Source organism: Mobula hypostoma, chromosome 28 (assembly GCF_963921235.1).
Source record: "Mobula hypostoma chromosome 28, sMobHyp1.1, whole genome shotgun sequence".
Lineage (NCBI taxonomy): Eukaryota > Metazoa > Chordata > Chondrichthyes > Myliobatiformes > Myliobatidae > Mobula > Mobula hypostoma.
This window is the reverse complement of record NC_086124.1, coordinates 36,933,383-36,952,898: the sequence shown is the minus strand read 5'-3', so window position 1 is coordinate 36,952,898 and position 19,516 is coordinate 36,933,383. Positions and strand designations below refer to the sequence as shown.

General features: G+C 55.4%; 1 protein-coding gene across 1 annotated transcript in view; it reads left to right on the top strand.

Moving 5' to 3' along the window:
- The first annotated feature begins 977 nt into the window (after nt 1-977).
- The window catches only part of LOC134338850 (nucleoside diphosphate kinase A-like), a 42,190-nt gene continuing 23,651 nt past the window's right edge, over nt 978-19,516 (top strand). The window contains exons 1-2 of the mRNA XM_063034994.1: nt 978-1,118; nt 9,474-9,632. Coding sequence (XP_062891064.1) covers nt 9,516-9,632 — 117 coding nt within the window. The 5' untranslated portion in view covers nt 978-1,118; nt 9,474-9,515. The remainder of the gene's footprint in view (nt 1,119-9,473; nt 9,633-19,516) is intronic.

Below are 19,516 nucleotides of genomic sequence, written 5' to 3'. Positions count from 1 at the left end.
AAGCAAGCATGTACTCCGGCAGCCTCGATGCGAAGAAACTTCAAAAAAAGGTGTGAGCTGATGTTTGACTCCATTTCGCTGGTTAAAGAGTCCACGAATCGCCAATTAAGGCATCGAGGAAGACTGAGACATTGAGGATGGTGACCGAGAGTTCAGTGCTGACTGCCTTCCTTTTGATCACTGCCAAGGAGTCTGTGAGCGGCCTGTTGCTGTGGGGCTCTCTGTGGCAGGCGGGTTGGCCGCTGCCTCTCTTTCAGTGAATTTGTGATATCGTAGGACGGTATCGTTCTGCGTTTATGGATCGGACTATTGTGTTTATGTTCCACTTTGTGCAGGGAAGCAGGGTCTTTAGCGGTTGATGATTAGGGTGCAGTTCTTTTGTGTGATATTTCTCTGAATGACTTTTATGTTCTTTCTTTGTTTCGTGGCTACCTGGAGAAGACGAATTTCAGAGTTGTAGACAGATACATTCTCTTCTAATAAATGAACCTTTTGAACTTTACGACCTTTCTTTGTAACTGTAACACTTTATTCTGCACTCTGTTATTGTTTTCCCTTGTCCTACCACAATACACTGGGTAATGATCTGATCTGTATGCAAGACAAGATTTTCACTATCTCGGTCGGAGGGGCGTACCTATAACCCAACCCACATGGACTGAGGTGTCCCGATGAGGGTCCAGGCACAAAGGCCCAGGCCTTCGAGCTTCGTGAGCTGTTCAGAACCAATTAACCAGTATGTCTTTGGACCATGGGAGAATGTACAGACTGAACTCTGAACTCCAACGCCCTGAACTGGAACAGTGTCACCCATAGTTCACCAGGACAGGCTGCTGATGGCATTCACACCGAGGAACTTGTCCTCAGCCCTTTTTTGACTGCAGCACCACTTTTTCCAAACCACTGGGTCTCGCTCCACGGGCTCTCTGCCTGTCCCTGAGTGTGGGAGTTGGCACAGAGGAGGGGACAGAGTGCCAGGGGAGGGGAGGAGTGGGCGGAGACGTGTCCATATCCAGACAGCAGCTGCAAGATTGACTTTAAATAGAATTCAGGGAGAGCGAGAGGGGCTCAATTTCAACCAGGTCCGGCGTGGGAGCCACAACACCGAAGGCAAAGCAGTGAGTAGGAAAGAGGGAAGAACGGAGGGAGAGGATGAGAGGGGGGGAGAGTGGGAAGGAGGGAGAAGGGGATGTTCAGGAAGGAGAGGGGGATGAGGGAGGGTGGTGCCTATTGTAACTCGGCAGGGCCGTGTGCAATGGTGGGGACTGAACGAGGAGGGAGAGGATCCGACGGGGAAAGAGATGGTCTGAGCAGGAGAGAGAGGGTCTGATGGGGAGAGAGATGGTCTGAGGGGGAGAGAGAGTGTCTGAACGGGTAGAAGAAGGTCTGAGAGGTAGAGAGAGGGTCCAAGAGGAGAGGGAGGTTATGAATGGGAGGGAGAGGGTCTAAGGCTTTGGGAGAGGATCTGAAGGGGAGGGAGAGGGTCTGAGTGGGAGAGAGGGGAGAGAGTGTCCATGGGGATAGGAGAAGGTCCGAGAGGTAGAGAGAGGGTCTGAGGAGGAGAGAGAGGGTCTAAGTGGGAGGGAGAGGGTCAGACAATGAAGCAGGGAGTTAGATGAGGAGGGACTGGGTCTGACAAGGAGTCAGAGGTTCAGTGGGGAAGGGGGTGTGGTGACTGCAGATTTAGTGCCTAGTCCAAATTGAAGAGGGTGGAGAAGTGGAGAGAATTCAGAAACAGGCCATTCAGCCCATCTTGTGCTCATCCTGTTTGCCTGCATCTGGCCCCTATCCATTCATCCTTCCCCATCCCACCCGAATAATGGTTCCTTCCAAACATTTCCTATCCGTGTACTCGTCCAAATGCCTTTTAAATATTGTTAATGTACCTGCCTGAGTAACTTCCTCTGGCAGCTCGTTCCATACATGACCTTCCTCTGGGTGAAAAAGTTGCCCCTCAGGTCCCTATTTACCTCTCTACCCCTCACCTTAAACCTCTGCCCTGTGGTTCTTGATTGCCTGACCCTGGGGAAAGAGACCATGCACACTCACTCTATCTGTGTTTTATACATCTCTATCAGGTCACCCCTCAGCTCCTACACTCCAACCTGCACAACCTCTCTCCATAACTCAATCCCTCGAGTTCCAGCAACATCCTCGCAAATCTCATCTGCACTCTTACCAGCTCAATGACATCTTTCCTACAGCGGGGCGACCAGAACTGAACACAATACTCCATGTGTAGTCCCACCAACGTCTTGTACAACTGTAACATAATGTCCCAACTCCTGTACTCAGTGCCCTGACTGATGAGGGCCAGTGTGGCAAACATCTTCTTCACTGCCCTGTCTACCTGTGACTCCACTTTCAGGGAACCATGTCCCTGTACCCCTGGGTCACACTGTACTACAACACTCCCCAGGGTCCCTGTCTACCCGTGACTCCAATTTCAGGGAACCATGTCTCTGTACCCCTGGGTCCCTCTGTTCTACAACACTTCCTGGGGTCCCTGTCTACCTGTGACTCCACTTTCAGGGAACCATGTCCCCGTACCCCTGGGTCCCTCTGTTCTACAACACTTCCTGGGGTCCCTGTCTACCTGTGACTCCACTTTCAGGGAACCATGGCCCTGTACCCCTGGGTCACACTGTTCTACAACACTCCCCAGGGTCCCTGTCTACCTGTGACTCCACGTTCAGGGAACCATGTCCCCGTACCCCTGGGTCCCTCTGTTCTACAACACTCCCCAGGGTCCCTGCCTACCTGTGACTCCACTTTCAGGGAACCATGTCCCTGTACCCCTGGGACACACTGTACTACAACACTCCCCAGGGTCCCTGTCTACCCGTGACTCCAATTTCAGGGAACCATGTCTCTGTACCCCTGGGTCCCTCTGTTCTACAACACTTCCTGGGGTCCCTGTCTACCTGTGACTCCACTTTCAGGGAACCATGTCCCCGTACCCCTGGGTCCCTCTGTTCTACAACACTTCCTGGGGTCCCTGTCTACCTGTGACTCCACTTTCAGGGAACCATGGCCCTGTACCCCTGGGTCACACTGTTCTACAACACTCCCCAGGGTCCCTGTCTACCTGTGACTCCACATTCAGGGAACCATGTCCCCGTACCCCTGGGTCCCTCTGTTCTACAACACTTCCTGGGGTCCCTGTCTACCTGTGACTCCACTTTCAGGGAACCATGGCCCTGTACCCCTGGGTCACACTGTTCTAGAACACTCCCCAGGGTCCCTGTCTACCTGTGACTCCACATTCAGGGAACCATGTCCCTGTACCCCTGGGTCCCTCTGTTCTACAACACTCCCCAGGGTCCCTGTCTACCTGTGACTCCACGTTCAGGGAACCATGTCCCCGTACCCCTGGGTCCCTCTGTTCTACAACACTCCCCCGGTCCCTGCCGTTCACTATAGAAAACGTACTCTGGTTTGTCTTCCTGAAGCACAACTTCTCACACTGATCCCAATTAAACTATATTAGCCATTCCTTGGCCCACTTCCCAAGCTGATTGGTATCCTCGCTGTAACTCCTGATAACCTCCTTCCCCATCAAGGACATCGTCTATTTCAGTGTCCTCTGCTGACTTGCTAACCGGCCCTGTAGGTTCCCATCAAATCAGTGATATCGTTTCAAGAGTTAAGATTCAAATCATTTCCTGTACACAAGTGAAAGGAGACTGCAATCGGATACTCTGGATTCGACGCAGCCCCAAAAATATACACAATCATAAAAAACTATAAATAGAAATGCAGAAGGTATAGTGGCTTATATACTTCGAATGATTGCATGTCTGTAAAATGACTTAATCAGAATGAGAATCAGGTTTAACATCACCAGCATACTTTGTGAAATTTGTTAACTCTTCTGCAGTAGTACAATGCAATACATGATATAGAAAAATAACGAATTACAATAATTCATTTATATGTATATTAAATTGTTAAAATAGTGCAAAACAGAAATAAATAAAAAAAAGTAGAGAGTGAGTATTCAAGGGTTCAATGTCCATTCAGAAATCGGATGACAGAGGGGAAGAAGCTGTTCCTGAATCACTGAGTGTGTGTCTTCAGGCTTCTGTATCTCCTACCTGATGGCAGCAATGAGACGAGGGCAGGTCCTGGGGGTGGGGGTCCCTGATGACGGATGCTGCTTTCCTGAGAGTCCTAAGGTGACTCTGACAGGAAATGATAAAGGTGTGGTGGTTGGAGTGTGGAGGTGTTGGTTACTGGGTGGGAGAGTTGCTTACCGAGTGGAGGTGTTGGTTACTGGGTGGAGGTGTTGGTTACCGGTGGAGCAGTTGGTTACCGGGTGGGGGAGTTGGTTACTGGATGGAGCAGTAGGTTACTGGGTGGGGGAGTTGGTTACTGGGTGGGGGAGTTGGTTACAGGGTGGGAGAGTTGGTTACTGGGTGGAGGAGTTGGTTACTAGGTGGAGGTGTTGGTTACCGGGTGGGGGAGTTGGTTACCGGGTGGAGGTGTTGGTTACCGGGTGGAGGAGTTGGTTACTGGGTGGAGGTGCAGCTTACTGGGTGGGGGAGTTGGTTACTGGATGGAGGTGTTGGTTACCGGGTGGAGGAGTTGGTTACTGGGTGGGGCAGATGGTTACTGGATGGGGGAGTTAGTTACAGGGTGGGAGAGTTGGTTACTGGGTGGAGGAGTTGGTTACCGGGTGGGGGAGTTGGTTACTGGGTGGAGGTGCTGGTTACCGGGTGGAGGTGTTGGTTACTGGGTGGGGGAGTTGGTTACTGGGTGGGGGAGTTGGTTACTGGATGGAGGTGTTGGTTACCGGGTGGAGGAGTTGGTTACTGGGTGGGGGAGTTGGTTACAGGGTGGGAGAGTTGGTTACTGGGTGGAGGAGTTGGTTACCGGGTGGAGCAGTTGGTTACCGGGTGGGGGAGTTGGTTACTGGATGGAGCAGTTGGTTACTGGGTGGGGGAGTTGGTTACTGGGTGGGGGAGTTGGTTACAGGGTGGGAGAGTTGGTTACTGGGTGGAGGAGTTGGTTACCGGGTGGAGGTGTTGGTTACCGGGTGGGGGAGTTGGCTACTGGGTGGGGGAGTTGGTTACTGGATGGAGGTGTTGGTTACCGGGTGGAGGAGTTGGTTACTGGGTGGGGGAGTTGGTTACAGGGTGGGAGAGTTGGTTACTGGGTGGAGGAGTTGGTTACCGGGTGGAGCAGTTGGTTACCGGGTGGGGGAGTTGGTTACTGGATGGAGCAGTTGGTTACTGGGTGGGGGAGTTGGTTACTGGGTGGGGGAGTTGGTTACAGGGTGGGAGAGTTGGTTACTGGGTGGAGGAGTTGGTTACCGGGTGGAGGTGTTGGTTACCGGGTGGGGGAGTTGGTTACCAGGTGGAGGTGTTGGTTACCGGGTGGAGGAGTTGGTTACTGGGTGGAGGTGCTGGTTACTGGGTGGGGGAGTTGGTAACTGGATGGAGGTGTTGGTTACCGGGTGGAGGAGTTGGTTACTGGGTGGGGGAGTTGGTTACTGGATGGGGGAGTTAGTTACAGGGTGGGAGAGTTGGTTACTGGGTGGAGGAGTTGGTTACCAGGTGGGGGAGTTGGTTACTGGGTGGAGGTGCTGGTTACCGGGTGGAGGTGTTGGTTACTGGATGGGGGAGTTGGTTACTGGGTGGGGGAGTTGGTTACTGGATGGAGGTGTTGGTTACCGGGTGGAGGAGTTGGTTACTGGGTGGGGGAGTTGGTTACAGTGTGGGAGAGTTGGTTACTGGGTGGAGGAGTTGGTTACCGGGTGGGGGAGTTGGTTACTGGGTGGAGGTGCTGGTTACCAGGTGGAGGTGTTGGTTACTGGGTGGGGGAGTTGGTTACTGGGTGGGGGAGTTGGTTACTGGATGGGGGAGTTAGTTACAGGGTGGGAGAGTTGGTTACTGGGTGGAGGAGTTGGTTACCGGGTGGGGGAGTTGGTTACTGGGTGGAGGTGCTGGTTACCGGGTGGAGGTGTTGGTTACTGGGTGGGGGAGTTGGTTACTGGGTGGGGGAGTTGGTTACTGGATGGAGGTGTTGGTTACCGGGTGGAGGAGTTGGTTACTGGGTGGGGGAGTTGGTTACAGGGTGGGAGAGTTGGTTACTGGGTGGAGGAGTTGGTTACCGGGTGGAGCAGTTGGTTACCGGGTGGGGGAGTTGGTTACTGGATGGAGCAGTTGGTTACTGGGTGGGGGAGTTGGTTACCGGGTGGAGGTGTTGGTTACCGGGTGGAGGAGTTGGTTACTGGGTGGGGGAGTTGGTTACTGGATGGGGGAGTTAGTTACAGGGTGGGAGAGTTGGTTACTGGGTGGAGGAGTTGGTTACCAGGTGGGGGAGTTGGTTACTGGGTGGAGGTGCTGGTTACCGGGTGGAGGTGTTGCTTACTGGGTGGGGGAGTTGGTTACTGGGTGGGGGATATGGTTACTGGATGGAGGTGTTGGTTACCGGGTGGAGGAGTTGGTTACTGGGTGGGGGAGTTGGTTACAGGGTGGGAGAGTTGGTTACTGGGTGGAGGAGTTGGTTACCGGGTGGGGGAGTTGGTTACTGGGTGGAGGTGCTGGTTACCGGGTGGAGGTGTTGGTTACTGGGTGGGGGAGTTGGTTACTGGGTGGGGGAGTTGGTTACTGGATGGAGGTGTTGGTTACCGGGTGGAGGAGTTGGTTACTGGGTGGGGGAGTTGGTTACTGGGTGGGGGAGTTGGTTACAGGGTGGGAGAGTTGGTTACCGGGTGGAGCAGTTGGTTACCGGGTGGGGGAGTTGGTTACTGGATGGAGCAGTTGGTTACTGGGTGGGGGAGTTGGTTACTGGGTGGGGGAGTTTGTTACAGGGTGGGAGAGTTGGTTACTGGGTGGAGGAGTTGGTTACCGGGTGGAGCAGTTGGTTACCGGGTGGGGGAGTTGGTTACTGGATGGAGCAGTTGGTTACTGGGTGGGGGAGTTGGTTACCGGGTGGAGGTGCTGGTTACTGGGTGGGGGAGTTGGTTACTGGGTGGAGGTGTTGGTTACCGGGTGGAGGTGTTGGTTACCGGGTGGAGGAGTTGGTTACTGGATGGAGCAGTTGGTTACTGGGTGGGGGAGTTGGTTACCGGGTGGAGGTGTTGGTTACCGGGTGGAGGAGTTGGTTACTGGGTGGAGGTGCTGGTTACTGGGTGGGGGAGTTGGTTACTGGGTGGAGGTGTTGGTTACCGGGTGGAGGTGTTGGTTACCGGGTGGGGGAGTTGGTTACTGGGTGGAGGTGTTGGTTACCGGGTGGAGGAGTTGGTTACCAGGTGGAGGAGTTGGTTACTGGATGGAGCAGTTGGTTACTGGGTGAGGGAGTTGGTTACCGGGTGGAGGTGTTGGTTACCGGGTGGAGGAGTTGGTTACTGGTTGGAGGTGCTGGTTACTGGGTGGGGGAGTTGGTTACTGGGTGGAGGTGCTGGTTACCGGGTGGAGGTGTTGGTTACTGGGTGGGGGAGTTGGTTACTGGATGGAGGTGTTGGTTACCGGGTGGAGGAGTTGGTTACCGGATGGAGGTGTTGGTTACTGGTTGGAGGAGTTGGTTACTGGGTGGGTGAGTTGGTTACTGGGTGGAGGTGCTGGTTACCGGGTGGAGGAGTTGGTTACTGGATGGAGGTGTTGGTTACAGGGTGGAGGAGTTGGTTACTGGGTGGGGGAGTTGGTTACTGGATGGGGGAGTTAGTTACAGGGTGGGAGAGTTGGTTACTGGGTGGAGGAGTTGGTTACCAGGTGGGGAGTTGGTTACTGGGTGGAGGTGCTGGTTACCGGGTGGAGGTGTTGGTTACTGGGTGGGGGAGTTGGTTACTGGGCGGGGGAGTTGGTTACTGGATGGAGGTGTTGGTTACCGGGTGGAGGAGTTGGTTACAGGGTGGGGGAGTTGATTACAGGGTGGGAGAGTTGGTGACTGGGTGGAGGAGTTGGTTACCGGGTGGAGCAGTTGGTTACCGGGTGGGGGAGTTGGTTACTGGATGGAGCAGTTGGTTACTGGGTGGGGGAGTTGGTTACTGGGTGGGGGAGTTGGTTACCGGGTGGAGGAGTTGGTTACTGGGTAGGGGAGTTGGTTACTGGATGGGGGAGTTAGTTACAGGGTGGGAGAGTTGGTTACTGGGTTGAGTAGTTGGTTACCGGGTGGGGGAGTTGGTTACTGGGTGGAGGTGCTGGTTACCGGGTGGAGGTGTTGGTTACTGGGTGGGGGAGTTGGTTACTGGGTGGGGGAGTTGGTTACTGGATGGAGGTGTTGGTTACCGGGTGGAGGAGTTGGTTACCGGATGGAGGTGTTGGTTACTGGTTGGAGGAGTTGGTTACTGGGTGGGGGAGTTGGTTACTGGGTGGAGGTGCTGGTTACCGGGTGGAGGAGTTAGTTACTGGATGGAGGAGTTGGTTACCGGGTGGAGGTGTTGGTTACTGGGTGGGGGAGTTGGTTACTGGGTGGGGGAGTTGGTTACAGGGTGGGAGAGTTGGTTACCGGGTGGAGGAGTTGGTTACCGGGTGGGGGAGTTGGTTACCGGGTGGAGGTGCTGGTTACTGGGTGGGGGAGTTGGTTCCTGGGTGGAGGTGTTGGTTACCGGGTGGAGGTGTTGGTTACCGGGTGGAGGAGTTGGTTACTGGATGGAGCAGTTGGTTACTGGGTGGGGGAGTTGGTTACCGGGTGGAGGTGTTGGTTACCGGGTGGAGGAGTTGGTTACTGGGTGGAGGTGCTGGTTACTGGGTGGGGGAGTTGGTTACTGGGTGGAGGTGCTGGTTACCGGGTGGAGGTGTTGGTTACTGGGTGGGGGAGTTGGTTACTGGGTGGAGCAGTTGGTTACTGGGTGGAGCAGTTCATCATCCTCTGTGCTTGGGGAAAGGAACTGAAAGTAACATGGGGTGAGTGGAAGAGAGAGGGGGGAAGAAAGAAGTGGGGGAGAGGGAGTAGGAAAGAGAAGAGAGAGCGAAAGATTGATGAAAGGTAGGAGAGAGTGGGAGGGGAGTGAACAAGAGGGCGGCGATGAGTGCGAAGGAATGAGAGAGAAAACAAGGGAGTGGGGATGGGGAGAAGGGGGAGAGGCAGAGAGAGGAGAGGGAGAGGGAGAATTTGGGACATGGAAGAGCGAAGAACGGAGAGCAAGAGAGAAAAAGGACAGGTGAGAGAGCGAGAGGGAGAGAGAAAGAGAGTCAGACAACGAGAGAGAGAGAGGGATAAAGAGGGCAGGGCCGAGGAGGTGGGTACAAGAGAAGTAGAGGCGACGTAGAGAGAGAGAGAGAGAGAGGGAGGGACAGAGAGCAGAGGGTGCATGAAAGAGACCAGCTGTGTGGGGCGGGAGGGAAACTGCATACCAAGAACCGTCCACGGACCTCACCACACCTCACTCACCAAGAGCAGCAAAGAGAGGGAGGGGGATAGTACAGAGTATGACGGAATGCCAGAGCAGACTCGATGGGTCGAAGAGCCGAGATCTGTTCGCATGCCAAAGGGTCTTATGATTGTCCCTACAATGTCATCGCCAGGGTTGCTAACGGAGACGGGAGTCATTTGGCTTTCACGGGGAGATGCAGCGAACGATGATTGCAGTAAAGACGGACGGAGTACAGAGGGGGCTGATCGGAGAGATCATCAGCCGGTTTGAACGTAGAGGCTTCAGGCTGCTGGCCATCAAGATGGTGCAGGTGGGATCTTTCAGAAAGAAAACAACCTCACAGAGGACCAGAAACTGAATCCATATCCCAATCTCAATCGACAACACATCGTACGCCATAACACAGTGACACGCTCCAACACCCCAATGATACAACGTTCAGTATAATAACGACACACCCTGCAAAACCCTCAATAACACCGATACACCCCAACACCAACACACCCCATAACCCAGACCTAACATTGGATCACCGACACACCCCTCAACCCTCACTGTGTCACTGACACACCCCTCACTGTAACACCAACACACCCCTCACCCCTCACTGTAACACTGACACACCCCTCACCCCTCACTCTGACACCGACACACCTCACACCCCTCACTGTGTCACTGACACACCCCACACCCCTCACTGTAACACCAACACACCCCATAACCCAGACCTCACACTGGATCACTGACACACCCCTCACCCCTCACTGTAACACTGACACACCCCTCACCCCTCACTGTGTCACTGACACACCCCACACCCCTCACTGTATCACTAACACACCCCACACCCCTCACTCTGACACCGACACACCTCACACCCCTCACTGTGTCACTGACACACCCCACACCCCTCACTGTAACACTGACACACCCCACACCCCTCACTGTATCACTGACACACCCCACACCCCTCACTGTGACACTGACACACCCCTCACCCCTCACTGTGACACCGACACACCTCACACCCCTCACTGTGTCACTGACACACCCCTCACCCCTCACTGTAACACTGACACACCCCTCACCGCTCACTCTGACACCGACACACCTCACACCCCTCACTGCGTCACTGACACACCCCTCACCCCTCACTGTGTCACTGACACACCCCTCACCCCTCACTGTAACACTGACACACCCCACACCCCTCACTGTGTCACTGACACACCCCTCACCCCTCACTGTAACACTGACACACCCCTCACCCCTCACTGTAACACTGACACACCCCTCACCCATCACTCTGACACCGACACACCTCACACCCCTCACTGTGTCACTGACACACCCCTCACCCCTCACTGTAACACTGACACACCCCTCACCCCTCACTGTGTCACTGACACACCCCTCACCCCTGACTGTGTCACTGACACACCCCACACACCTCACTGTAACACTGACACACCCCTCACCCCTCACTGTGACACTGACACACCTCACACCCCTCACTGTAACACTGACACACCCCACACCCTCACTGTAACACTGAGACACCCCTCACCCCTCACTCTGACACCGACACACCCCACACCCCTCACTGTAACACCGACACACCCCACACCCCTCACTGTGACACCGACACACCCCACACCCCTCACTCTGACACTGACACACCCCTCACCCCTCACTGTAACACTGAGACACCCCTCACCCCTCACTCTGACACCGACACACCCCACACCCCTCACTGTAACACTGACACACCCCTCACCCCTCACTGTAACACCGACACACCCCTCACCCCTCACTGTGACACTGACACACCTCTCACCCCTCACTGTAACACTGACACACCCCACACCCCTCACTGTGACACCGACACACCCCTCACCCCTCACTGTAACACTGACACACCTCTCACCCCTCACTGTAACACTGACACACCCCTCACCCCTCACTGTATCACTGACACACCTCACACCTCACTGTGATACTGACTCACCCCTCACCCCTCACTGTAACACCGACACACCCCACACTCCTCATTGTGACACCGACACACCCCACACCCCTCACAGTAACACTGACACACCCCACACCCCTCACTGTGACACTGACACACCCCACACCCCTCACTGACACACCCCTCACCCCTCACTGTGACACTGACACACCCCACACCCCTCACTGTAACACTGACACACCCCTCACCCCTCACTCTGACACCGACACACCTCACACCCCTCACTGTGACACTGACACACCCCACACCCCTCACTGTAACACTGACACACCCCTCACCCCTCACTCTGACACCGACACACCTCACACCCCTCACCCCTCACTGTATCACTGACACACCCCACACCCCTCACTGTAACACTGACACACCCCACACCCCTCACTGTATCACTGACACACCCCACACCCCTCACTGTAACACTGACACACCCCACACCCCTCACTCTGACACCGACACACCTCACACCCCTCACTGTAACACTGACACACCCCTCACCCCTCACTGTAACACTGACACACCCCACACCCCTCACTCTGACACCGACACACCCCCACCCCTCACTCTGACACCGACACACCCCACACCCCTCACTGTATCACTGACACACCCCACACTCCTCACTGTGACACCAACACACCCCACTCTCCTCACTGTGACACTGACACACCCCTCACCCCTCAAAGTGACACTGACACACACCACACCCCTCACTGTGACACTGACACACCCCACACCCCTTACTGTGAAACTGACACACCACTCACCACTCACTGTAACACTGACACGGCCCATGCCCTCACTGTGACACTGACACACCCCACACCCCTCACTGTAACACTGACACACCCCACAACCCTCACTGTAACACTGACAAACCCCTCACCCCTCACTGTGACAACGACACACCCCTCACTGTAACATTGACACACCCCACACCCCTCACTGTAACACTGACATACCCCAGACCCCTCACTGTGACACCGACACACCCCACACCCCTCACTGTATCACTGACACACCCCTCACCCCTCAAAGTGACACTGACACACCCCACACCCCTCACTGTAACACCGACTCACCTCACAACCCTCACTGTGAAACCGACACACCCCTCACCCCTCACTGTATCACTGACACACCCAACACCCCTCACTGTAACATTGACACACCCCTCACCCCTCACTGTAACACTGACAAACCCCACACCACTCACTGTGACACCGACATACCCCACAACCCTCACTGTGAAACCGACACACCCCACACCCCTCACTGTAACACTGACACACCGACACACCCCTCACTGTAACACTGACACCCCCCTCAACCCTCACTGTAACACTGACACACCCCTCAACCCTCACTCTGACACTGACACACCCCACACCCCTCACTGTGTCACTGACACACCCCTCACCCCTCACGGTATTACTGACACAACCCTCACCCCTCAAAGTGACACTGACACACCCCACACCCCTCACTGTAACACCTACTCACCTCACAACCCTCACTGTGAAACCAACACACCCCTCACCCCTCACTGTAACACTGACACACCCCTCACTGTAATGTTGACACACCCAACACCCCTCACTGTGACACCGACACACCCCTCACTGTATCACTGACACACCCCTCACCCTCAAAGTGACACTGACACACCCCACACCCCTCACTGTATCACTGACACACCTCTCACCCCTCACTGTAACACTGACACACCCCTCACCCCTCACTGTGTCACTGACACACCCCTCACCGCTCACTGTGACACCACCACACCCCTCACCCCTCACTGTAACACTGACACACCTCTCACCCCTCACTGTGACACTGACACACCCCTCACCCCTCACGGTATTACTGACACAACCCTCACCCCTCAAAGTGACACTGACACACCCCACACCCCTCACTGTAACACCTACTCACCTCACAACCCTCACTGTGAAACCGACACACCCCACACCCCTCACTGTAACACTGACACACCCCTCACTGTAATGTTGACACACCCAACACCCCTCACTGTGACACCAACAAACCCCTCCATCCTCACTCCAACACCGACACACCCCACACCCCTCACTGTGTCACTGACTCACCCCTCACCCCTCACTGTGACACCACCACACCCCTCACCCCTCACTGTAACACTGACACACCTCTCACCCCTCACTGTAACACTAACACACCCCTCAACCCTCACTGTGACACTGACACACCCCTCACCCCTCACTGTATTACTGACACAAACCTCACCCCTCAAAGTGACACTGACACACCCCACACCCCTCACTGTAACACCTACTCACCTCACAACCCTCACTGTGAAACCGACACACCCCACACCCCTCACTGTAACACTGACACACCCCTCACTGTAATGTTGACACACCCAACACCCCTCACTGTGACACCAACAAACCCCTCCATCCTCACTCCAACACCGACACACCCCACAACCCTCACTGTGTCACTGACTCACCCCTCACCCCTCACTGTGACACCGACACACCCCACTCCCCTCACTGTAACACTGACATACCCCAGACCCCTCACTGTGACACTGACACACAACACACCCCTCACTGTATCACCGACACACTCCACACCCCTCACTGTAACACTGACACACCCCACACCCCTCACTGTAACACCGACACACCCCACACCCCTCACTGTGACACTGACACACCCTTTACGCCTCACTGTTACACTGACACACCCCACACCCCTCACTGTAACACTGACACACCCCTCACCCCTCACTGTGACACTGACACACCCCACACCCCTCACTGTAACACCGACACACCCCTCACTGTAACACTGACACTCCTCACACCCCTCACTGTAACACTGACACACCCCACGCCCCACACTGTAACACCGACACACCCCTCACCCCTCACTGTGACACTGACTCACCCCTCACCCCTCACTGTGACACCACCACACCCCTCACCCCTCACTGTAACACTGACACACCTCTCACCCCTCACTGTAACACTAACACACCCCTCAACCCTCACTGTAACACTGACTCACCCCTCACCCCTCACTGTAACACTGACACACCTCTCACCCCTCACTGTAACACTAACACACCCCTCAACCCTCACTGTGACACTGACACACCCCTCACCCCTCAATGTATTACTGACACAAACCTCACCCCTCAAAGTGACACTGACACACCCCACACCCCTCACTGTAACACCTACTCACCTCACAACCCTCACTGTGAAACCAACACACCCCTCACCCCTCACTGTGACACTGACACACCCCTCACTGTAATGTTGACACACCCAACACCCCTCACTGTGACACCGACACACCCCTCACTGTATCACTGACACACCCCTCACCCTCAAAGTGACACTGACACACCCCAAACCCCTCACTGTGACACTGACACACCCCACACCCCTCACTGTAACACTGACACAACCCTCACCCCTCAAAGTGACACTGACACACCCCACACCCCTCACTGTAAAACTGACACACCCCACACCCCTCACTGTAGCACTGACACACCCCACACCCCTCACTGTGACACTAACACACCCCTCACCCCTTACTGTAACACTGACACACCCCTCACTGTAATGTTGACACACCCAACACCCCTCACTGTGACACCGACACACCCCTCACTGTATCACTGACACACCCCTCACCCTCAAAGTAACACTGACACACCCCACACCCCTCACTGTGAAACCGACACACCCCGCACCCCGCACTGTAACACTGACACACCCCACACTGTAATGTTGACACACCCAACACCCCTCACTGTGACACCAACAAACCCCTCCATCCTCACTCCAACACCGACACACCCCACACCCCTCACTGTGTCACTGACTCACCCCTCACCCCTCACTGTGACACCACCACACCCCTCACCCCTCAATGTAACACTGACACACCTCTCACCCCTCACTGTAACACTAACACTCCCCTCAACCCTCACTGTGACACTGACACACCCCTCACCCCTCACTGTATTACTGACACAAACCTCACCCCTCAAAGTGACACTGACACACCCCTCACCCCTTACTGTAACACCTACTCACCTCACAACCCTCACTGTGAAACCGACACACCCCACACCCCTCACTGTAACACTGACACACCCCTCACTGTAATGTTGACACACCCAACACCCCTCACTGTGACACCAACAAACCCCTCCATCCTCACTCCAACACCAACACACCCCACACCCCTCACTGTGTCACTGACACACCCCTCACCCTCAAAGTGACACTGACACACCCCTCACTCCTCACTGTGACACCGACACACCCCACTCCCCTCACTGTAACACTGACATACCCCAGACCCCTCACTGTGACACTGACACACCCCTCACCCCTCACTGTATCACCGACACACTCCACACCCCTCACTGTATCACCGACACACTCCACACCCCTCACTGTAACACTGACACACCCCACACCCCTCACTGTAACACCGACACACCCCACACCCCTCACTGTGACACTGACACACCCTTTACGCCTCACTGTTACACTGACACACCCCACACCCCTCACTGTAACACTGACACACCCCACACCCCTCACTGTAACACTGACACACCCCTCACCCCTCACTGTGACACTGACACACCCCACACCCCTCACTGTAACACCGACACACCCCACACCCCTCACTGTAACACTGACACACCCCACGCCCCACACTGTAACACCGACACACCCCTCACCCCTCACTGTGACACTGACACACCTCACACCCCTCACTGTGACACTGACACACCCCACGCCCCACACTGTAACACCGACACACCCCTCACCCCTCACTGTAAAACTGACACACCCCACACCCCTCACTGTAGCACTGACACACCCCACACCCCTCACTGTGACACTGACACACCCCACACCCCTCACTGTGACACTAACACACCCCTCACCCCTTACTGTAACACTGACACACCCCTCACTGTAATGTTGACACACCCAACACCCCTCACTGTGACACCGACACACCGCTCACTGTATCACTGACACACCCCTCACCCTCAAAGTAACACTGACACACCCCACACCCCTCACTGTGAAACCGACACACCCCGCACCCCGCACTGTAACACTGACACACCCCTCACTGTAATGTTGACACACCCAACACCCCTCACTGTGACACCAACAAACCCCTCCATCCTCACTCCAACACCGACACACCCCACACCCCTCACTGTGTCACTGACTCACCCCTCACCCCTCACTGTGACACCACCACACCCCTCACCCCTCACTGTAACACTGACACACCTCTCACCCCTCACTGTAACACTAACACACCCCTCAACCCTCACTGTGACACCACCACACCCCTCACCCCTCACTGTAACACTAACACACCCCTCAACCCTCACTGTGACACTGACACACCCCTCACCCCTCACTGTATTACTGACACAAACCTCACCCCTCAAAGTGACACTGACACACCCCTCACCCCTCACTGTAACACCTACTCACCTCACAACCCTCACTGTCAAACCGACACACCCCACACCCCTCACTGTAACACTGACACACCCCTCACTGTAATGTTGACACACCCAACACCCCTCACTGTGACACCGACACACCCCTCCATCCTCACTCCAACACCAACACACCCCACACCCCTCACTGTGTCACTGACTCACCCCTCACCCCTCACTGTGACACCACCACACCCCTCACCCCTCACTGTAACACTGACACACCTCTCACCCCTCACTGTAACACTAACACACCCCTCAACCCTCACTGTAACACCGACACACCCCTCACCCCTCAAAGTGACACTGACACACCCCACACCCCTCACTGTGACACTGACACACCTCACTCCCCTCACTGTAACACTGACACAACCCTCACCCCTCAAAGTGACACTGACACACCCCACACCCCTCACTGTATCACCGACACACGCCACACCCCTCACTGTGACACTGACACACCTCACTCCCCTCACTGTAACACTGACACAACCCTCACCCCTCACTGTAAAACTGACACACCCCACACCCCTCACTGTAGCACTGACACACCCCACACCCCTCACTGTGACACTAACACACCCCTCACCCCTTACTGTAACACTGACACACCCCACCTTCCTCACTGTAACACCGACACACCCCTCACCCCTCACTGTAACACTGACACACCCCACACCCCTCACTGTGACACTGACACACCCCTTACGCCTCACTGTGACACTGACACACTCCACTCCCCTCACTGTAACACTGACACCCCCCACACCCCTCACTGTGTCACTGACACACCCCACACCCCTCACTGTGACACTGACACACCCCACTCCCCTCACTGTAACACTGACATACCCCAGACCCCTCACTGTGACACCACCACACCCCTCACTGTATCACTGACACACCCCTCACCCTCAAAGTGACACTGACACACCCCACACCCCTGACTGTGACACTGACACACCTCACTCCCCTCACTGTAACACTGACACAACCCTCACCCCTCAAAGTGACACTGACACACCCCACACCCCTCACTGTATCACCGACACACTCCACACCCCTCACTGTGTCACTGACACACCCCTCACTCCTCACTGTGACACCGACACACCCCACTCCCCTCACTGTAACACTGACACCCCCCACACCCCTCACTGTGTCACTGACACACCCCTCACTCCTCACTGTGACACCGACACACCCCACTCCCCTCACTGTAACACTGACATACCCCAGACCCCTCACTGTGACACTGACACACAACACACCCCTCACTGTATCACCGACACACTCCACACCCCTCACTGTAACACTGACACACCCCACACCCCTCACTGTATCACCGACACACTCCACACCCCTCACTGTAACACTGACACACCCCACACCCCTCACTGTAACACCGACACACCCCACACCACTCACTGTGACACCGACACACCCCACACCCCTCACTGTGACACTGACACACCCTTTACGCCTCACTGTTACACTGACACACCCCACACCCCTCACTGTAACACTGACACACCCCACACCCCTCACTGTAACACCGACACACCCCTCACTGTAACACTGACACACCTCACACCCCTCACTGTAACACTGACACACCCCACGCCCCACACTGTAACACCGACACACCCCACACTGTAACACTGACACACCCCTCACTGTAACACTGACACACCTCACACCCCTCACTGTGACACTGACACACCCCTCACCCCTCACTGTGACACTGACACACCCCTCACTGTAACACTGACACACCCCACACCCCTCACTGTGACGCTGACACACCCCTCACTGTAACACTGACACACCCCACACCCCTCACTGTGACACTGACACACCCCTCACCCCTCACTGTGACACTGACACACAACACACCCCTCACTGTATCACCGACACACTCCACACCCCTCACTGTATCACTGACACACCCCTCACCCTCAAAGTGACACTGACACACCCCACACCCCTCACTGTATCACTGACACACCCCTCACCCTCAAAGTGACACTGACAGACCCCACACCCCTCACTGTATCACTGACACACCCCTCACCCTCAAAGTGACACTGACACACCCCACACCCCTCACTGTGACACTGACACACCCCACTCCCCTCACTGTGTCACTGACTCACCCCTCACCCCTCACTGTAACACTGACACACCTCTCACCCCTCACTGTAACACTAACACACCCCTCAACCCTCACTGTGACACTGACACACCCCTCACCCCTCAAAGTGACACTGACACACCCCACACCCCTCACTGTAACACCTACTCACCTCACAACCCTCACTGTGAAACCGACACACCCCACACCCCTCACTGTATCACTGACACACCCCTCACTGTAATGTTGACACACCCAACACCCCTCACTGTAACACCGACACACCCCTCACTGTATCACTGACACACCCCTCACCCTCAAAGTGACACTGACACACCTCTCACCCCTCACTGTGACACTGACACACCCCACTCCCCTCACTGTAACACTGACACACCCCTCACCCTCAAAGTGACACTGACACACCCCACACCCCTCACTGTGACACTGACACACCCCACTCCCCTCACTGTAACACTGACA